Source organism: Serinus canaria, chromosome 1 (assembly GCF_022539315.1).
Source record: "Serinus canaria isolate serCan28SL12 chromosome 1, serCan2020, whole genome shotgun sequence".
NCBI lineage: Eukaryota > Metazoa > Chordata > Aves > Passeriformes > Fringillidae > Serinus > Serinus canaria.
The window spans coordinates 21,206,275-21,229,073 of NC_066313.1; the positions used below are offsets into that span (position 1 = coordinate 21,206,275).

General features: G+C 41.9%; 1 protein-coding gene across 1 annotated transcript in view; it reads right to left on the reverse strand.

Annotated features, from left to right (window-relative positions):
- The window catches only part of CD200R1 (CD200 receptor 1), a 43,063-nt gene extending 20,408 nt beyond the window's left edge, over positions 1-22,655 (reverse strand). Inside the window, exons 1-2 of the mRNA XM_050979780.1 lie at positions 22,344-22,655; positions 21,412-21,666 (exon numbers count right to left, since the gene is read on the reverse strand). Coding sequence (XP_050835737.1) covers positions 21,412-21,666; positions 22,344-22,635 — 547 coding nt within the window. The 5' untranslated portion in view covers positions 22,636-22,655. The remainder of the gene's footprint in view (positions 1-21,411; positions 21,667-22,343) is intronic.
- Positions 22,656-22,799: the final 144 nt, after the last annotated feature.

The window sequence follows — 22,799 nt, forward strand, 5'->3', positions numbered from 1 at the left end:
TGTATATTTTTATCCACTTGATTTTTAACATTCAATATAGGATTTTGACACTCCTCTTGACTGTTCTGAGGTTTTCAGTGTGCTATTCACAGTAACAATGGTTTATTTTCTGAGTATTTACCATTGACCATGGAATTAGTAATGCAGATGAACAGATACCATCGCTGTGTTTTAGACAAGGGCATGGAGAGGAAGAAGATATATTTATGTAAGTAAAGATAGGAAGATTGGACAGATAAATAGGCAAAATGTAAGCAGTGTCAGGCCTCAAATGTAAAAGAAGTGGTGCTCAAATCTGATTCAAAGACAAGAGGATATTAAGATGCAGAAAATGCACAGACTTGCAGTGTACTGGATACAATATTGCTGTAAAAAAACCAAAAAAATAAGAGATGCAATGGGATAGAGGAGATTTTGGAAGAGAGCAAACTCTCTTCTAAATAAGAAAAGTTCAACTTTAAGTTGTCATCATGGAAGATCTTTACTACAGAAATTCATTCAGAACCAGAAATTAGGCAGCTTTAGGTAGGGAAGAATATATACTTTAGGTAGGGAAGAATAATTCAAGATGTCATTAAGATACTTTGGAAGCAACTTTCTGGTTGAGGGCAGCAGAATTTGGGAAGTGAGATATGAGAAGTCTGTAGAAGGTCATGACAGAAAACAGAAGTTTTCCACAAGGAGTGATGAGTAATCAGAGCAGACTTTTCTTCAAGTTATATATTGAGAGCCAGGATCCCATGACATAGAATTCTTAGGAACCTAGATTAATTTGGGTTGGAAGGAACCTTAAAGATCATCTATTTCCACCCCTCCTGTCATAGGCAGGGATATCTTTCCCTAGATCAAGTTGCTCAAAGTCACATCCAGCCACGCCATGTCACTTCATGGGACGGGTCATCCACAGCTTCCCTAGACAACCTGTTCCAGTGCCTTACTACCCTCATAGATCAGAATCTCTTCCTCATATCTAACCTAAACCTACCCTCTTTCAGTTTAAAGCCATTTCCCCTTGTTCTGTTACTACATGCCCTTGTAAGGTCCCTCTCCAGCTCTCTAGCAAGTTGCCATTAGGAAGGCTGCTCAAAAATCTCCCTGGACCCTTCTCTTCTCCAGGATGAGCAACCCCAACTCTCTTCAGTGTGCCTTTATAGTCCAGGTGTTCCGCCCTCTGATCATCTTGGTGGCCCTCCTCTGGGCTCTCTCCATCAGGTTCACATCCTTCTTATTAGTGGGCTCCAGATCTGGGCACAGGACTCCAGGCGGGGTCTCACCAGAGCACAGCAGAGGGAGAGAATCACCTTGCTTGCCCTGCTGGCCACACTGCTTTGGATGCAGCCCAGAAAGCCAAGCACATCCTGGTAGTGTGCAAAAGGATGTATTTGACTTTCTGGGCTGCAAGAGGATGTTGCTTCTTTTCCACCAACACTCCCAAGTCTTTCTCCTCAGGCCTGCTATTGATTTATTCTCCACCTGGTCTGTGTTTGTGCTTGGGATTGTCCTGGTCCAGGTGCAAGACCTTGTGCTTGGCCCTGTTGAAATTCAGAGGGTCTGTGCAGGCCCAGCCCTCAGGCCTGTCCAGGTCCCTCTGGATGGCATCCCTTCCTTCCAGCATGTTGACTGCACCTCACAGCTTGGTGTTGTGGGCAAACTCACTGAGGGTGAGCCCAGTCCCACTCTCCATGTAGCCAACAAAAGTGTTAAACTGCCCCTGTCCCAGCCCCTGAGGAATGGCACTCACTGCTGGTCTCCACTGGGACATTGAGCCAGTGCCTGAGGGTGACCATCCTGCCAAATCCTTCTCCTCTGTGGTGTGGTCTGGGCCTCTCCACTTCAGAGACAAGGATGTTGTGTGGGACAGTGTCAAGTGCTTTGCTTGTACAAGGCCAGCTAGATTACATCAGTTACTCTTCCTTCATCCACCAACGCCCTTACCCATCATGGAAGGCCCACAAATCTGCCAGTGAAGCCATGCTGGCTGTTGCAAATCACTTCCTTACTTTCCATATGCCTATGTATAATTTCCAGGGAGACCTGCTCCATGATCTTGTCAGGCACAGAGGATGAGACTGAACCTGTAGTGTTCCTGGGTCTTCATTATTTTCCTTTTAAAAAGACGGGAGGGGGTATGTTTCCACTTTTCCAGTGAGTGGGAGCTTTACCAGATTGCCACATCTGATCTGAGAGAGAGTGGGACAGAGGATGACCTAGACAAAGAAATAATGCATGTAGAGGAATGAAAGTTGTCAAGATTTGCTGGATGCATGAATTAGAAAAATAGCGTGCATTTAATGTAAAGGAAGAAAAGTGGAGAGGCTGGGATAGCTGAAGCCTGAGACACAGTTGAGGATGAAGACATGGCCAACAAGTGCAACTAAAGATATACTTCGAGTAAGTGCCTGTTTCAAAACAGCAGAAGAGAAACTCAAGCATCATTTGTTTAAGGTGCTATGAAGAATCTTCACAGCCTACCTGGAAACTGAACTTTCCCTGTCTTCTGAGTTCTAAGAGCACAGATCTAGGCTCTGCATGTGGTTTTCAGTGTGGGTTATTGCAGTGCCATTTTATGTTAATTATCATAAATGTCATCAGATATTATTTGGCAGTCTCTGTGATCTGCTCTGTTTGAAGTGGTTTTACTGAGCTTAAAGTCCTTGCTGACAGCAGATTCCATGTTAATAACTATGTTATTAACTAATGTTAATTCAACAAGAAGTGCAAGAACTGTAAAGGTGGTTTTTAACTTTTAACCAAGTGCAGACAGAAATAAAATGTGCTCCAGGAACTGAGTTTCCAATGATGATGTGAATATTAGAGTGCTGGAACCCCATCTAGTACAAACTTAAGCTGGCCTGGTTTTGTTGACGTCTCATGAATGTTCCATGATTTTCTCCATGTAAGAATTCTCCCTGCTGTCTCTTTCTATGTCAGCTGAGAATCCTAAAGATTCAGATAGCTTGATACTCTGCAAATAAATTAGTAAATCTCTGAAGCTGGAAATGGTTCTGGGAAAGGATCATGATTCTCTCTGTGTACTGACAGATCTGTTTCAGCCACAAAGTGCTCACCCCAACAATGGTTTTGTCCGGCAATTTGGCAAGAAGGTAAAATTAAGGCTGGTTTACAGTATGCAAAAGCCTTGTTCAAGGTGTAAGGCATAAAAAACCAATTTAATTATTTCAGAGATTGCAGTGTCCATCACACTTGTCAGTGAATTTCCTGCCTTCTGATGACCTGTCTTAGAACCTAGATCTTGTTACAATGGTGGAAAACAAATTTCAGAAGTTTTATTTCCATATTCTGTAACAAATACTTTAATTTTGCATATGGAGGTATGTGAAAGAGAAAATGAAGGTATCCATAGCATCTTTTTTTTGTGCAGGCAGATGCAAAACTTCTCTATCTACTTAGCTGATGCATTTTGATGTTCCTCCAGCTATTCCATTTCTTGACTCTAACACAGTTCATCCAGTCTACCTGGAACATGATTGACAGGTCTGCCTCAGATTTGATTGCTTGAATGTTTGCAATGGCAGGCTCTGTAATGTGAGCTTTTCTGTTAACCATGCTGTGAAGGCCAGTGTGCACTGGTAATTTCCTAGCTCACTGATCCCACCACATGGCAAGCCCCCTAGCAGAATGGCATAATGCAGCAGGCTGGCTATGAAGACATAATTTGTGACCTTTGTGGCAGCAAAGTGGCACAATATGCTTATAAAGCCTCTTCCTGGTTGTTCTGTGGTTGGGTGTTGCTTATTCCTAGAAACACCCACGCACCTGAAAGTCCTGATGAGAATAAATTTCCTTTTACACAACTCCTACTGGAGGGTAGGTGAGGCTGAGGTGAAGTCCACATTTCCAGAGTCCTTCTCTGTTCAGGGAAGCTTACATTAAATAACAAGATGAAACCGGGGAACCTGACTTTGAATTCAGAGCTGTTGGGTACCCTTTATACGCATGTGTAGGTAAATAAAAAATTACTCATGTTTCAAAGTACTGCTGGGGTTGAGTGTAGGTAATAAAAGTACTAAAGGCCTCTCTGCAGCCTAGTCTAAAATTCCACTTCCCATCACTTTCTGGAAGTCCTGTCCAAACAGCTTCTGCAGGCCACATCTGTGCTGTGCAGATGTTGACAGAGTAGAGCTCCCTGGGCTGCCTTTGAGCGGGCTTCAGACACAGAAGCTGTGCAGTGAAGTCTGCACACTGCCAGAGCACAGAAACCTGTGTGTGCAACTCTGTGCTACCTGGTGGGAATGAAAGAGTCCACCCAGTGCAATGCAATGGCCTGTCAGCTTTCTTGGAGCCAGTTCTGAGTCACTGACACACAGCAAAGGCTCACAGCTCCTGCTGGGGTGAAATGTTTTGGCTCTTTTGAAATCAGCATTAAGATGTTCCCCTGCCCAGGCTCCAGAGCAGGTCACAATGCCTAGGAGCTTTATTTTGTGACATACTGTGGTTATGTTCTAGCCTACATCCCAGCAAGGCTCCCCTTGAGCACAACTCCAGATTGTGCAAGGAAAACTGGGCTTGCTTGCAAAAGTCTTCTGAGAGCAGTTGACTGGAAAGTGAGGAGGAAGTGGCTCAGAGGACCGGATGAACTGACACATGTTTCATGAGAGGAAAGGGGCACAAATGTCCAGATGAAGCCTAAATCCCCTCATTTCTGGATGGCCAAAGCACTGGAGTCTGCCCCTCTTTTCTTTGGTTGGGAGGCTGCAAAGAAATGAGGAATTTTTAAGGCTCTGCTTGAACAATAGGAAGATGTTTCACTTCTCTGATTCCTTAGATACTTGACTTGAGAGACAGACAGGATATCTTCACTTGACAACAAAGAGTGGGGCTATTTTTTTTTTTCCAGTGGAGATGCTCCCTAGCAATCTCCCACGATAGGCAAGCTAAGGACATGAAGCAGGAAGTTTTGCATTTGAAAACCCTTTGCAGCACTCCAGTGATGTGGCCTGGAAGTCTGCTAGCTCAGCAAGTTTGGGACTAACCTTGGCACTGCTCTCAATGTTGTGCTGTGTCTATTATCCCCACTGTGGCTGCGCAGAATACTAAGGCTGTATGTGATCTATCCTCCATTATTTCAAGTACCTGGACTACGAAAACATGAGAAATCTGTGGGGAATTTTTTTCTGACATAAATCAATGGAAGTTAGTGGAAAGAAACTGGTGGATGGAGATTTTTGCAGGGTGTAGATGTATTAATTTCATTTTCTGCAACAGACGCTACACATGTAAACAGAAGCAGGAGATTCATTCTTCTGCCTGATTTTGCAGGTTTGGACAGCTATTTCTGTCTTATTTTGCAGAAAGGGTGAGAGAAGATGATTCTAGTAGAATGGACATTTCTATTTCTACAGCAGAAATTCAAGTCCAGCATCAGATCATTCAAAGGTGCAAGACACTTTCTAATCTTCAGGAGTTAGGCATTGGTTTAAATGACAGTACATAAAGCTTAGTATGTCTTTCAGTGTGTACTGGGTCTGCATTGTTCTAATTTCTCATCTTTACCATAATTCATTATTTATGTTTTATGCAGGCTTGCTTTCTTTCTTATTTCAACAATATCTGGTGATAAGGATGTACACATCTCATTTATGTGCTATTGTAAAATTACTTCCTTTTCCTGCCTTGAATTGGTATGAGATGAGTTGAGACTAGTCCATCACAGCTGTGTTAGGCATAAAATAGTTCAGTGTTCAATAGTTAATTAAATGTTGGTTTAATTATGATGTGCAAATCCAAAAGAATCTCTGGTATAACTTCAGAAAGGTCAGTTCATCCATCCAAGTTCATCCAAGTCTTGATTTTTCTTGATAGTCTCAATTATTTTAATGTGCAGAATGGAACTTCCTGATTTCATGGTGTTGTTCTTGATACTTTCTGAGGAAAGTAGACTTGATCTGGGGGGTTCCGGATAGTCCAGAGGTAAAGATCTCTCTTCCAATTTCTCGACTGGCTCATTCTGTCACCTTTACTTTTTATTGTGAATTGCAAACATTGCTTTTGTCTCAGAGAAGCTCCACTCCCGAGGCTACTTGTATTCCATACCTACAATGCCTGGGCTATGATGGGGATGCATAAATGGGAAATTGAGAACCCATGGGCTTCTCCCATGTAAGCAGACTTGCTAACCCATCAGTTCTTTATTTCTGATACTAACGTACAGCAAGAAATCAGCTCTGCTTGCTACAGCAGAACAAATGAGGCCTATCTGGCACAAACTGGTGGTAGATGTCATTTCTGTGACCTAGAAAATAGAGCCTGGATATCCCTGAAAACTGAAAAATAACTTCTCAGCTTGCTGTCCACTATTCATGTCATAGCCAAAGAAATGCATTAGCTTGGGTTTTGCTCATTGTAACAACAATGGCTAAAACATGAGCTCTCAGAACCATATGGCTCCGTCTGGGGCAAAACTACAAATATCACTTAACTAGGGAACTTGGCAATACTGGCAACATTTCAGGTGAAGAAAAGAACATGATGGTACAACGCTGGTAGTGACAATAAATTTGGGGGTTTGTGTTTTAATCAGGTCCGAATTTTTAAACTAGATACTGGTGAATATGAGTAATGACATTTGACATTTTCAACACCCTAGCACCTGGCAAGTTTGTCTGAATTGTAAGAAGAAAAAGCCAGTATGTCAGAAGCTCAAAAATTGTAATTTGGGGGTGTGCTTCCTCATGCTGCTCTGTTCTTTCTTTGGAAACTGCTGTAGCTACTCTTTGAGATAAAAAAAAAAAAATGCTGAAAGTAGAATGAAACAGCACTAAAATCCAGGAAATGTTGCAACATGAATTTTGATGAGACAAGTGTGGTACTGAGTGAAGCATTTTAAGCTTCCAGTTTGGGCTGCCTTTCTGAACCCTGTGCCCTTTGATTATAAAGGGAACTTACAACTTGAGCCCTGCAAAATGAACTGTTTACCCTGATTAGCTATAAATACCAACAGTAGCTTATTAATGAGTTTTACATGGCTTTCAGTGAGTAGGCAGCAAGAGCATGACAGCTTTGTTTTCTCCCCAGATCACCTTTTTAATATATTATTGTGATCCAAATAATGTCTGAACATAAAATTAAATCTCCTGTGATTAAATATTCTGCTTGCTTTGAGGGTATGGGATACATACATTTACTTCATTACATAGACCAGCTCAAGCTTCCCAACTTTTCCTTGACAAGACTTGGTTCAGTAATACCATCTTGAAGAGAAAATGACTGTGTATGAAATGGCATAGATGGTTAATGCCTTGAAGCCACAGAGGTTTTTAGGCACATATTACTATTTGATTTCTTTGAGGATCAAAGATATAAACTTAAGTCCAGAAGGATCAGAACAAACAGAACAAAAGTCACTCAAGAACACTTGCAACATGGAGTTCAGGCTCTGTACCCTACGGATGCATCAAATCTTTTTACAGGTACTGCCTTGAGTAAAAAAATTATCTGAGAACTCAAATCATGCAACAGTCTTAAAAATAGCCAGGCAGCTGAAATAACTAATATTTGTTGCATTGGACTTTTAACCTGATGAAGTTGACCACCCATACAATCTGTGAGAAGGAATCTGTATATTTACCAGCTGCCTTTTCTCCTTGCTTGATATATCTGCTGAGAAATGTGTTACAAGCTCCTGTTTCACCAGAAATATTGAAAGACCAGAAATTAATTTAAAATTAATCATCTATGTTGCAGAGTTCTCCCACTGTATCTGTTTCCATCCCATCTTACTTTTCAGCTATTGTAGCAGACGGATCTGAGAAATGGGTCTTTTGTTTCATCCAGAAGAAAAAAACAGCCTTTTTCCTCTGTTCTAGCCCCTGGATTTTGCCAGAATTCACTGAGATCCAAAATATCTCTTTCACAGCTGTTTCAAAACATTTTGGCTGATAATCCTTATTTTCCTCATTGTTCAGTGCATACGACTGGGCAGCTGGGAAAACACACATTCGACTTGAGATTGATTTTAGCAGATTAAAAAACCCATTCCAGTTACCATTTCATCACCACCTTGTGGTCATTCCAGATGATGCTGTAATGTTTCAAATATACATTGAAATGAAATTGAAATTAAATACTTTATTCAGCCCAGAGCCCAGAATTTGATTTGTTCAAAGGAGTAGAATTTGGTAAAGCTGGTGTGGTGATAAAATATTTTTGAAGGTTTACTTTTTGTGAGACTTTAGGAGAAAGAATGTACCACCATATGATTTTTACCTAATGTAATTGCTTGAATAGTATGGCATAATAATAGGTCATCATTATATGCGGGTTTGTCTTAAAGTATTTAATTGAAATTTTTAATTAGATTTTTTAAAATTCCTAATGACAATCACCTCCATTTACACTCCTGTGAAGATTAATCTTTTTTAAGTAAGTTTATTCTTCTGTACATTTGAGAATAGGAGAAGTGACAAAATATAATTTAATGAGAATTCTTTTCACATTAAGTCTAAAGACTTGAGAATTTAAGCATTGTAAGAATTCATGTTTCAACCCCATGGCATAACTTCTGAAACAAGCAGAACTGAATCAGGGGAACATTGTCTCTGATGTACTTGATAGCTGTAATTTAAATCATTGTTTTCAAATAAAACATTGAATTTGTAGTTGCCCCTCAATAAATAGGCCAGAACACAGGCACAGTTTTTATTGTGATAAGGTACATATAGGAAGGAGTTGATAATTCAATATTTTTCCTGGTGTAATGGGCTGAGACTCAATGGTTTAGAGGGTTGTTTGTGCTTGCCCTGTCTCTTAACATGTTGTGTTCAGATGACATTATCAGACAACACATGAAATGAATAAACCTTATTTGTTTCTATGTAAGATAAACTCCTGACATAAAGATATTAAGCAAATCACTTAATAGGAAAAAGTTCATATGCATGAGTTGAAATACCAGCTGCAGCAAAAATAAGCAAGGGCCAACAAGCCTGCTATTGAAAGACAGTAAGAGAAGATTAGGCAGGCACTATAATTTTTTGTATTGTTATACCAGGTGCATTGTGAGCATTTGCAATCTTATCCTGAAGATTTAACACCAGAAAGTTCCAAATCTCTGATATCATCCTAGACAGATCTTTTGCACTGTTTGTCAGGCTAGAGCTTGTAGATTTTTAAATCCTTTTGCACAGAAATAAGTAGGGCTCTCCTCAGGCTGAATATTAACCAAAGAATAATCAAACTGAAGCAAAATCCAAATTTGATTGTGAATAAAAGTCTGGATGCTGACAAAGTCTGTATGAAACCCTAGCATTATGTGCACTTTAAATGCAGCCCTCTGGACCAAGGATGTCCTGCTCAGTGGTAGCTATGAGTGACACAGCCCATTTTATGATCCTACAAATAGCAATTTGTACTTTAAAAAAACAAAATCAAATCTGTTATTAGCTGCCTTTTACAGAAGATATTCCTGTAGTTGAAATTCTGACCTTTTACTCTGTTGTACACAGGAGCTAAATCTGACTCCAGTAGCATTACTGTGTTTGCAATCTCATTACTGAGAAATCCAGATGAAGGCAGATATATGGGTGTCTGCAGACCTTGACAGATACCTCATAGCCTTATGGCTGTTCTGCCAAGTTGGGCACTAAAAAAACCCTTTTAATAGTAGCTAAAATCTTCACTGATAATGCAATAAAGGATGGTGGATGCATTCTCATGTCATTAGTTCTTCAGCAGTTCTTTTTATTTCTAAAGGAAAAAGAAAAGTATCTAAATCACTGATACAATTAGGACCAAAGTTTCCATTGGCTGTTACAATTATATGTCAGAATGAGATTTCAAGGTTGAACACAGTAAAATTCCAGAGAACTTAGATCTCTAGTCAGCTCTTTCTGTCATATCATCCAATTATCCTGGAGCGTGTTTATCTCTGGAAGAGCAGTTCCAAAGAATACTCTGACTTGCCCATTGAAATGCTGCTTGTGCCTTGTGCTCCTCTCACACAAGGCACAAGCAGCATTTGCACTTCATATTCAGGCCTGATCTTGTCTCTGTCTCCCACAGATCTTTCATACAACCTGGCTTTGTGCCAGATTCCTGTTGTGCAGTACGTCTTCAACAAGCAGAGTCACGGCTCTCTCTTCATTTCTGTGCCATGATAACCCCACTGTTCTGGTGGGATTATTAGGTCCTTGAAGCTGGGCAGCTTCCACCCCATGCCATTTTGCAGAGCTGGGCTATCTGTACCTTCTTTGCCTTGCCTCTGTTAGGGGGCTGATTTGTGGCTGATAAACCCCACAGAAAAGCTCAAATGGGGTAGGAGTTTCTTCTTGTCTATGTTTCATATTAGAGTTTCTTATTCTGAGCTAATGGAAAAAACAAATTCTTTGTTCAGGACTGAAAATGTGAAAATTACACAGCTTCTCCCCGGTCCTTCTACAAAATGGTAACAATATGTGGTTTCTTATATTTTTGGTGTTGGTGACTTTGCAGTGAAGTGGTGCTCAGGCATTAGCAAGACTGAAGTTCTGAGCCAATGTCCTGAAACTGAAGGCCTCCCAGATACTTCAAGAGAACATAAGGAATGAAGCAGAGGCCAGGGACACTTGGCACATTCTCCTCAAGCGTGGCAACTGGTACCAATCGTCTTCCACATGCCTGTTCTAGTGTATACTGTCTATCTCTGGAAAAGAAAGCATCATCAGAAGCAAAATCACATCGCCTGGGGGAGTTTGGAGCACTTCTCAGGCCTATTTGTCCATTGAATACTTGCCTACATGAGAAGATGTGCTGGAAAGAACCCTCTATGATTGTAATTTGCTCCTGCCGCTTCTGGCAGTTATTGGCAAGCCTGACAGGATATCCTAGTTTGTGTTCTTTGCTCCCCATCTCTAAAATACTAAAACAATCACATGACTTATCTCAGTGGTAGAGAGTTAGTTGCTTAGATACATGACCAGCACTCCCATTTATAATAATCAAGCACCTTTTTGCTGCAGCAAGACCACTTTCACTGCATACTTGATCTTCATGTTAATTTAAAAACTATATTCAGGGCAGTGTAGCTTTCTGCTACAGGATTCTTTGTGGCTTTCAGTCATGCAGTTGCATTACCACAAAGAACTAATAGCAACCCCAATCTAGTTTTGTGAAGTGCTTACTGTGCTGCTTCTCAGTGCAAAAGGAAAATGTTCTCTTTGCTCTGATGTCTGATTTACACACCACACTGTCTTTTTTTCATGAAACTTTGAAAAAACCACTTTTTTAAAAACAGAGTTTACATTGCTTAGAAACTCTAGTGCCTACACAGGCACACATATAAGCCTGCATGCTTAGGTGGTGCCTCTTAGTATGTTTATAATTTCTCAAATACTCAATAAAACACAGATGGGTCTGTGCAGAAGCTTCTTTTAGGCAACAGGTGGAAGTCTTACTTTTGCCTGTGTTCTTCAAATGTACTGACGACAGAGTGGTTGTGAGGGGAAAAAGAATAAGAAATGTCCAGGGCACAGGGAATGTCAAAACCTCCAAAATCAGAGCATAACAGGTTTATCTCTATCTCTTGCTGTATCTAGTCATTGATGTGGTCATTCTTCTGGTCATAAGAAAAGAGCTTGGTATGTCAAGACATGCAAAAAGAAAAACAAAACAAAGAGGTTTTTATCCAATGCAGACATATTATGGCTTCTGTGAAAATTCCCAACTCTGGTTGCAACTTCATGTGGCTCAGTGATACAGGACAAAATAAAATGGAAATAAACCTATCCACAGCATCTGCTTGTTTCCAAAGAACATTTTTATTTATTTATATCCCAGAAGCAAGAAAAAACATAGAATTTTTCTGTAGAAAAAGCATCTTTGCAATGTCTCCCTTCTGGAGGTGCACACTCACTGCCAGATTCAAGGCATCCCAGAGAGTGAGGGAGATACAAAATACTTAATGAAATGAAGGTTTTCACATGGACTTTGGAGACATGTAATTCCAGTAATGAAAATGTGCAGTGCTCCTTCTCATCAATGACTAGAAGGGGCCAGCTAGAAGTAGCTGCCACTGGTCATGGTGTTGACACAGCTAGAGGCAAAAAGCAGGAAGAAAGGCTGGTTGATGACTTTCTGCTTCAACCACTGGCTCTGCTGGTTTTGACCCATTTTTTGAGAAAAGTGCCTCTATGTGGAATACCTCTGTAAAGTGGAAGCCAGGGATCTCAGTGCCACAGGCTTTCAGGACAGCTACTGACCCACACAGGGCAGGTAAAGTTAGACTTTGTTTTTTTACAGCTCTTCACCTTTTTCATCTTTCTGGCACACAGAAAGATGAAAAAGGTGAAGAGCTGTGAAGAGATGAGATCTACAAGGAAAAAACTTCATAAGCAAGTTCCTAAAGCAAGCTCATTCTGCATGGGGCATATGGACTAAAAGGTGTGACAAGAGTGACACTTGTTTGTCACTCTTCCTCAGTTTCCTTCTTGCTCTTCATGACTATTTGGGATTTGGTTTGTTGGTCATGGTTATAGGTTTCTTCTTGAGATACTCCTATGGGACTTTTCCTCTGAACCCTAGGGGCTCATGACAAATCTAGCAATCCTAAATCCCCCTGACTTGGGAAATGCAATGGGTCTTGTTCTCTGCCCTGTTACTCACCTGGGGCTGTATCACTCTTGCTCCATTTCCCTTTTTGGAAATGGCAGGCCTAGCCCTTTGTTTTTATTTTGCTCCTACTTAAATGCTTAGAATTGGCTTGAATCTCAATTTATACAGATATCTTCCTGTCTTTAGTAATCTTTCTGTTTCAAAATTATATAATTCCTTTTCCTAAGACTCCTAGGATCTGGGTCTACACTCACATATCTGAGTATAAAATCTTACAGCAGCACTGGACTGTACCTGTGCTTTCATTCTCTGGATGTTCCTTTGGGAAGAAAGGAACATGCACGACTGTCTTCTTTGGGAAGAAAGATTCAGTGAATAGTGCACTGCATATAAAAATCATACAGTTATGAAGTCTTTGTCCCCTGATTAACTCTGGCCAGGCATTTATGGGGACTTAGCCCTAACAGAAAGGCAAACACTACAAAACATTTACCACCAAATCTCAGATATGTCACTGCTTCAGATTTTCAGATGAAAAGTTATCCACACTTTCTAGTATGGGCAAAATGTTATTGAATTATTAATCTAAATGAAAAAGTAAACAAAAAAAAAAAATCAGGCTGAGGCAGATATTTACCACAGTAAATTCCAGCCCTAAATCATAACATTTGATATAATATAAACTGAGGAAAACAGACTTTTATAATGGGAACTGTTGCACACTCTTAAGAGTTGATTGTGCCCATCCTATCTACAAGCACTCACTCATGATTCTGCACAGGACTCACCTAAAGCCTACGTGTGAAAAAAACATGGTATAAATTCACCAGACTAAAAGGCTTTTTCTCCTACTCATGCTTCAGGGTGTTCTTTTCTATATTAAAGCCTTTTAGCCTCTCCTTTTTAATCTAATCCCTTTCCAAAGTGACACATTTCGCTAAGCAAAAGGTCCTGAAGCCACTGCTATGACTTCCATTAGGCCCACTGCACAAAAGAAAAGGATCCCTGGATCAAGATGAGACACTCTGTAGCCTAACCTAAGCTCAGCCTTGTTCCAGATTTCAGACTTCCTGTTTTCTATTGAGCAGGTAATTGAATGTAGTTTTCTAACTATAATCCTATGCATATTAGAAGTGCTATTGTGAGAGTAAACATGCTGAAGATTAAGAGGTGCTTACCCAGCAAGGTATTGCTAACTTAGATAAATAAAACAGAGCTCTCTGGAGAGCTGACACACTGAAAATATGGGGGTGGATTTTTCATAATCCTCTGATGGACAGATACACGGAATAAAACTTAAAAGAACCTGTGGTCACAGATTTTCTCCCTTGCAAATAAGCAAGTGTGGCAGGGGAAGACTTGAAACTTACTGATCTCTGTTTTGGCAATGGAAAGTTAGAAGCAATGGCTTGTTTTCTCACCAAAAGCTCCACCTACTCTTTGTTCACTTTGCACCATTAGTGTGAACATACTACATACTACATCAAGAAGATGATAGGAAAAAAATAGCAAAGAAAGTTATATGTTAAATGCACATTGTTAAAGATTTGAAAATTAGGCAGTTAGAAGCAGTTAGAAAAGGCCCAAACATTGCATAGCATACGTGCATTATTTTACAGTCAGTAATTAGTCAGTATGTGGCAGTGTACACAAACCACAGGGAAAGACTATGCAGAAAGAATTAACACGGGACTTCGTTATTTTGACCATCTGTGGCTGGGCCTTAACTGGAATGACCTGCAGCTGAGGCAAATGCTATCTGTAGGAGAGAAACAGCTTTATTAGACGATCTGGTGATAGCCTTTCACTTGCTTGACACAGACACCTTGCTGGAACTTGGAGTAGTGTCTTCTCCTGGCCTGAGATATGTTCTCTTTCCTCCCCAAACAGAGTTCAAGAACAGATTATCTGCAAATGGGCAAAGCTCCAAAGTCTGTCTGTGGTCCTGTGGTGTCCAGGGTGCAATGCTGAGCCTTGATATCATTGAGAGAAGCAAAACCTCTAGCTGGGATTGTAGAAAGGAGCTTCTGAAAGAGATGCTACTGCTTTTTTTTCTTTCATGCTCTGGCTGGATACCCCCACCTGCAGTGATGTTATTGCTGCAATCCCAGCCTGACAGGCCCCAGCAGGATAGGACCAGAGCAACTTCTCTGCAGCACTTGGAAATTTTGACCCAGACTAGTGATGGTTCCTGGCTGTACCAAGTTGCTTGGGCTCAAAGTTGAATGAAATGTTCAGTACAAGTACACTTGTTAATGAGGTTTGTCCTGACAGCACATGCAAAGCTCAACTGATTCAAATCAGTTGAGTGCCTTCCATTGTGCTATATTTGTTTTCCTATGGAAACTCACTCACCAGGGCTACTACAATATGTTTCTTTTATTTCTGCAAATAAGGGTGAGGTAAAGGTTAGGTCTGAAGAAGAAACAAAAACAAAAACAAAGATCCAATTAAAATAAATTCCAAGATTATAGATTTACATGACAATTTCATTTGTCTCAAGTCTCAGGCTGTACACTTCATCAGAGTATTATTAGGAATGACTGTACCATAGAGAGTGATTCACCCAGGACTACGTTCACCAGCATAATGTGTAGCATATTCATGCTACATGAATAGAATATTTTGCTGCTGCATTATGAGTTGACATACAGAAAAATTAAGCAGCTGGGAGAATGTGGGGGAGAAATTATGTTCTTTTCACCTCCAATCTTTTCTCTGCTTCAAAAGTGGACTGAAAATGCTATTTCTCTTACATTTGCATGGGAATACATTTATTGATATGCCTCCAGATATTTTTTAATCTGGTTATTCATATCTTGGTGCATGAGACTACATAGACTTGCCAATGTTCTTTCTCATGTGTTTGTTACATGTAAAACCAAGGTAACAGTTCTAAAATATGCTATCTATTCTTTAATCTCTATCTTATGAGTCAGGCAAATAACAACACTTATCTTTAAGGAGACAGAGAGTTTAAACTAAGCCAAAACAGCACTTGATTAAATGTGGGGGTTTTGGTGGATTTTTTTTTGGTGTTTTTTATGTTTTTTGGTTGGGGGGGGTTGTGCATTTTTTTATTTTTGGGTGACTTCAGGGAAGATTCAAAGGTCTTTCTAAATGTTGAATCTGAATACTTAATTCTAAGGCATTTTGGGTTGAAGTAAATTGAGGCATTAATAAATTCAACATTCATCATAAGGGTATTTCCAGCTCTGCAGTTGTACATCAATACCACTGTGCATTTATCTTGCTCTTACTTTTCCAGCTTGTCCATAGGAAGGTTGTAGAAGATCATGCCAAAAGTCTTTAGGAGAAGGCATACAGCGTTGCCTGCTCTCCCTGCTGCCCAGAACAGGTCCAGTCACTACCTTGGTTAGACAGTCACTACTGAAGCCCATGTTATGACTAGTGAGAGTGCTGCAGTGGCAGCATGAAACACCAAAAAACCTTCACAGAAATAAACTCAGTTAATTTCCTGGAGTGCACAATTTCTCTCACTTAAACTGTGCTCCTTGTCTTCCCAGAAAACACTTTTTTTTTTTTCTGGATGATACCCAAATCTTGTATGCCTTGTAACTCGTCCTGTGTCTCAGTGGGCAGGGGCCCCAAGCAGCCACTTGGATCTGCAGTCTGCTCAAGAACAACCTCCTGTCCTCAACTTTACATGTCAGTAAAAAGCACCGTTTTATGCATATTGATCTGAGCAGTTTCAGTTATGAGATTTTCTTAATATGACTCTTTTACCTACTTTTTTTTTTTTTTTTGAGGAAAATCTCATTATGAGTGCCCAAACACAGAGAAATCATCAGTTTACATCAGGCCAAAAAGTCACATTAGAGCAACTGGCATGCATGGATATGTAGATGGAAACTGGATTTGGGGCTTGTTTTCCCAACAAAAGATGAACATTTTCCTAAGCTGCTCCCTGCCACTTGTTGCCCCAAAGACAAGACCCTGTGACATTCACTCCTTTTCCCCCATTTCTTCCAAAGTGGATGAAGAAAGGTCACTGTGATACTTTCTGTGCTGTGAGTTTGCAGTGTGATCTTGTGACAAGGAAATCTGAAGTCAACCCCCTGACTGGCCCTATCCTTCTGTAAGATTTCCAATTCTTGGAGAGCACAGGCCAATATCATTACACTGTAGCTCCTGCAGTGAATATTCTTTTTTTATTTTTCCATTGAGCTGCTGATTAGCAGCCTGGTTCTGATGCAAGTGTCCAACAGCAGTGGGGACCACAATGCTAAGAAGCAATTATTGTGCATTTCCCTGACCTCCAGCTCTGACAGCTTCTTCCTCCCAAACATGTCAATCCACTGGGTCATGGATGAAATAGCAAGGGGCATCACTCTTGCCAACAACACTTAATTTGTTAGAACCTATTTCCTTTAGTTGGTATTAGGAGGTTTTGGATAGTTTTTTTGTTTGGGTTTGTTTTTATGTTTTATTTTGTTTTGGCTTTTTTTGAGGAAGACAATAGTTTAATGCTGGTATATTTGAAAAAAACCCAACAACGACAACAAAAACGAGAAAAAGACAAGTACCACCAAAAAATGCATGCATTTTTTTTCTGCTGTTGTGATTTAACCCTGGCCAGCAACTAAGCCCCCCAACAGCTACTTGCTTATTAACTACTTCCGCAGGTGGGATTGAGCAGAGAATTGGAAGGGTAAAAATGAGAAAAATTGTGGGTTGAGAAGAAGACAGTTTAATAATAAAACAACATTGCATGTGTAGAAAAGCAAAACAAGGAGTTTATTCACTACCTTCTAACAACAGGCAGCTGTTGAGCCGTCTCCAGGAAAGCAGTGATCCATCAGGCATAACGGTGGCTTGGGAAGACAAATGCCATAATGCTAAATGTCTCCCAGGGTGTGTTGCATGCTGATTAACAACTGAAGAGCAGTCATGGCTATAAAATCAATCTAGCACATTCCAACCAAATTCGTCATCATCATGTACTGAACATACCAGCAAGAAGGGCAGTGTTCAGTGAGAGGAAGGAGAGGTGCTCTTGTCTGCTCTGGGAGTTGTCCAGGAACCTGTGTTGAAACTCTGACTCCAGAATGCTCAGGTTGTTGTATGCTCACTCCTGCAGAAGGATTTGAGATGGCTTTAAGAGTAAATAGAAGAAGGAGTAGGGGTAAAGCTCGTTACAGAACGCTGTGGACTGTAGTATGTGTATCTGATCTCTTTTACCCTCAGGAAGGAAAGAGAGACCCTGACCTATTTGAATGGAAACTGTAACAAAAGCTGTGAGCTTTTTTTCCATTTGGGCTGGAGACCTGGCCAATCTGGAGAAAAGCTAAAGAAACACAGTAAGAGGAGCTCACAAAGAATGTGTCCTGAATACCATGGACACTGGTGGCTGTGGCTGACCTAGGTCACATCTTTGTTGGTATCTCTGACACTGTGACCTGCCCTGAAGCCTGTGAAGGGAGGGGAGGGAGATGATCCTCTCTGTGTGGTCCCTTTGTAACACACCCCGTGAGAGCCAAGCAGAGCTGCGGCTTTGTGGATGGTCCAGCCCCACAGCGAGCTCTGAGCACCAAGGTTTGCAGGGGCAGGTGCTCAGAGCTGCTCAGCTGCTGCAGAGAGGAGATGGAGCTGAGCACGAATTGCGGGCAAGCAGCTGATGAGAACTGTGGAAACTCAGACACCAGGACAGCTACAAGTACCAGCTAAAGTCCCTGTGGTTTTCTGCTTGCGGGCCTACAGGTAGAATTAACAGTATAAAGAATTAACAGTATTTTTTTTTCCTTCTGAATTGTTTATTCTTCTAGCTCTTATCTCTGGGTGCATTTACATTGTATGTCAGCTCTGCAGAATGCAGACTGTGCTGCGACCAAACACCTCTATGTGTTAACAGATGGACAGAATGGAGCTGGGTCTGTGAACGTGAAAGGAGCAGTTTCATGGTGCTGAGCCAGCAGAATCATTGTCTGCATCCTGCTGGTGTCCTGCAGAAACCTCCTCAGGCAGGGATTTACAGCAGTGTATTGGCTGCACCAGGAAAGGGTGAGAGGCAGCAGGGTAGTGATAGAAATCTGCACAGGAGAGGGAGTGCAGTGACACAGCATTTCCTCTGAGGTATAAAGCTGTATAACTACTGCATAGGTTACTGTGCTGAGGCTGAAAAGCAGGATCTTTTAATCACCAGTGTTTAGATGAGGGCTTTGGCCCTGACTCCTTCAGTAGCTGATTCAGATGTGAAATAAGGCTTGAGAAGCTTGAGAGTCTTGGGGTCTGGCCTGGGTAGAAGCAGTGAAGGAACAAGATCTAGGTTGTGTTCCAGCTTGGACTTCTCTGGTCTCTTCCCTCTCCTCCTCCTTGCACTTGTCATGCAAACTAACTCAGACAAGTATTCTTCCATGGTTCAGAGGCTTAGCAATGGCAGTATGTTATCAGATGAACAATTAGACTCAAGGGCTCCCCTGTGACAGAACCAGTACAATGTGTTTAAATAAATTAACCTTCAAGACCTGTGTTCTGTGGGCTGCAGCTCTCTGGATTATGCAAAGGGAAAAATTAGAGTGAACCTTAGATATCAAGATTGGAATAATTTCTGTGCTTCATGTAGCATAGAAATAACTTTTCAAGCTCAAAAATATTCTCTCCTTTTTTTTTTTTTATTTATTTTGTTTTTGTTTTTGTAGATGGTGGTGAAACACTTCAATTTTTTATTGCAAAAATGAGAGTTGCTCAAATTTATCTTCAGTCCTGTGTGATCACCCTGGGAAAGCTGCTGCTCAATTACTATACACAAACATTTTTTCTCTATTTTTTTTTTTCTAGAAGACATGCTACTTAAATACTAGGATACAAGGTACCTGAAAAGGAATGACCTAATTTTATACAACATGAGTTAACTTCCAATTGCATATATGTTAGATTTGACCTTATACAAAAAGATTGACACTTGCATGCATGGTAACAGCACCTGTAGTTGCACTAGAGACAGGATGGAAGACAAGAGCTGACAGGGTTTGGGAGGATCCAGTTTGCATGCTGTGCTTCTACACAATTACACTGGCTGCACTGTAGATGTTTGCTTCCTTCTTCTAAGAGCTCTGATACTGCTGAGTTCTTGCTGCAGACCACATCACTGACATATAACAGCCCAGACACCTCTGCTGGTAGAAGCTGCTGCAGTTTGCACCAGTTTGACACTGTCCTAGGAAACATGGCACAAACACCTTAAGTGTGAGGACAAGGCTCTTGTGGGAATGCAGTTTTGGTTTCTAGGAGAGTAAAAACAGAATTCTTCCCTTTTATTTGTTAGAGAAACCCAATACCGTAAGGCTTCATGTCTGTGCTCTCACATGAACATGACCAGAGCTAGCCATGCTCTAGCCAGCACCCAAAGGAGAGCTGCCAAGAGCCCTGGCACAGACTGGAGCTAAAGTGTAACTCAAAAACAGCAGATAGTTCTGCCTCTGTGGTGTTTGCAGAGGAATTCAGGGCAGCAACTGCGCCTTGTGCTAGAGGCCAGCTTAGACAGACTAATCAGCCAAGCTGCCAGAAATCCCCAGCAGTTACAACAGCAGCAGACCTGTTCAGCTCTCATGCAATACTTCCTGCCTTTCTATACTGACCCTGACTTCCCTGGCTTTCTTTACCTAGCAAAAAAAGAGGCAAAACAGACTGGCTCTGAGCTCAGATGGGTATTTTGCTGCTTCTTTAATCTTCATAACCTGGCAATGTTTATTTAGATCCCTCCATCAGGTAGAAAACCTCTATCCATTCCCTTTCTATTTTTTCTTCTGAATGATTTATGGCAGCAGGAAGAGCCAGGTCTGGACTCCCCTTCCTCCCTGTCTGCCTCAACTGAGCTGTGCCAGTCCTTGGACAAACCTCCATGAACCTGTGCAGGACTGATGGGCTTGGACAGACTGAGGTAACCGTGCATGCCATGAATTACTACCAGAAGTTCTTCTAAGCTCCTCTGGACTAGCCAAAGTGTATGGTGTCCCATACATACCTATTAAAGAAGGTGTAGAGCTCAAAAGCAGCCAGCAGGAAGAGTATACTCATAAGGCCAATAAGGCTGATGACACAGGGAAGAAAGCATCCAGTCTTCTCTAAGGAGAAACAGATGCTTTTTTAGGTACATCTCACAGATCCTGTTTCCCTTGTGCCTCTGTCAGGATGGCATCTCCTGGAAAATGCTCTCTGTGTGCTGTACTTCAGAGGATGACCTGAGGCAGCTCTAATACAGTGCCAGACACAGCTAGGAAGAAACAACATCCCCCCAAGTCCTTGATGGAGTAAGCTTATCTTTCACTCTATGGCCACTCCTGCCCACAGCATTGCGGCAGGCCTTGCCACGTGCATCCCAGCACATCTCAGCTCTCATTCTCTTCCAGATGAGTATTTCAGTCAATTACCTATGGCTGCAAAAAACTTCCCAGCCACATCTTGAACTTCAGCCTCAAAAGCCTTCACCTACCAGCCAGCTTTGGGAGCTGTAAGCTGGCTTTCAGTCTTCCTGTCACAACCCATGTGTAACCAGACAGTTAGCAATATGTAATGGCACCAATGGATTACAATACATAGATCTGGGTGATCTTACCATTGACACATTTTTGTGTTATGACCTTCTGAATTAATCCCACCTTTCCATTCATCCCTGGAGGTGGATGGCAAATCCACGGCATCCATCTCTTTTCCTACAACTCATAAAAGGTTTTACAGTTCTGACACCATGTGTGTTTATCCTTACCCCTCCCAGCAAATTTCTTACTGGAAACTTAGCTGCCTCATTTCCTGCTGCAATCCTGCCAGTGCCACTTGTGTTTGCTTGGTGCTGGAAGAGAGGGCTGAACAGGGCTCTGAATGCTGAAAGCACAAAGGGAAGCTCACCTGAGGGACAGCAGGCTATGGCCTGGCTCCAGTTCCCAGCTGGGTGGGACACCATGCAGATGATCACGTTGGTGACATTGGTGCTACATGCTGTGAACTTGCTGAGAACAGTCACTGTCCCATTGTCGTGGCACTTCTCCTCTGCAGTGGAGCTGCCCTCTGGCACCCACGAGAGCTGAGCCGGCGGCTTCCCCGCCACTGCCTCGCACATGGGGCTGCCCTGCTCATCACAGGACAGGCTCAGCCTCGGGGGAGCTGCAAAACACCAGCAAGGGAACGTGCATGGAGTTAGCTGGGCACAGCTGGGCTGGGCTGTTCTTGTTCTCCACCCAAAATGAACCCGAACCCAGAGAAAAGAGAATGAGGTTGGAAGTCCCATCCCATCCCATCCCACCCCATTCAGCAATGTGGGCCCAAAACACATGAGATGAAGAACAGCTCTCTTATTCCCTTTTGCCCAGCTCTCCCCCATGCAGCTGAGCCTCATCACAGCCATTCGTATCCTCTGTGTGTACCTGGGAAATTGCTTCATGCCTGTCATTTCTAACTAGACAGTGGCAAAAGGGAGCAGCAGAAGGGAGAAGAGTTACGGGAAATAAGGAGAAAGGAGACACAGAGATACTCCCAATGAAATGCATGAGTTTATCCCAGCAAGAATCACAGAATCACAGAATGGCTTAGGTTGGAAGGGACCTTAAAGATCTTCTAGTTCCAACAACCCTGCCATGCAAAGGGACACCTTCCACAAGTCTGGGTTGCCTCAAGTCTCACCCAGCCTGGCCTTTAACACTGGGATGTCTACAGCTTCTCTGAACAATCAGTGTTCCAGGGGCTCACTACCCTCCCAATACCAAATATCTTCCTAATATCTAATCTAACCCTACCCTCATTAGTTTAATTTTAAGAAACCTTCTTTTTTGCACATTCCTTACCCAGCACGGTCAGGTAGTAGCTTGTGTGGAAATTCCCTTCTGTTGATACCATGTCACAGCTGTAATTTCCCTCCTGGGCTATTCCCACTTGCTGTATCTCAAGGGCTGGAGGCAGACCTGCTCTGAATGTCCAGTTTATGTTGTCACTGCAGGTTGTTCTGTGTGTCGCGTTCTTATCAACCCTGTATACCAAGGTGCACAGGCCTCCAGCCTTTGGGGTTATTCTCCATGTTAGCATAGTTAGATTTCCTTTGAGAGGGCAGGTGAGAACTGAGCTGTTACCTACAGTCATCACTAACACTGAGGAGCTGTTCCCTGAGGAGAAAAAAAGGAGAACGTGTGAGAAGGAGCTCAGGAGTTGTGGTCTGGGCTTCACAGGGAAATGTCTGCAGTGCTACAAACAAGCGTGAGGCCATGGCTGTGCTCATCTGCACACTACTGTCTGTCATCTCTTAC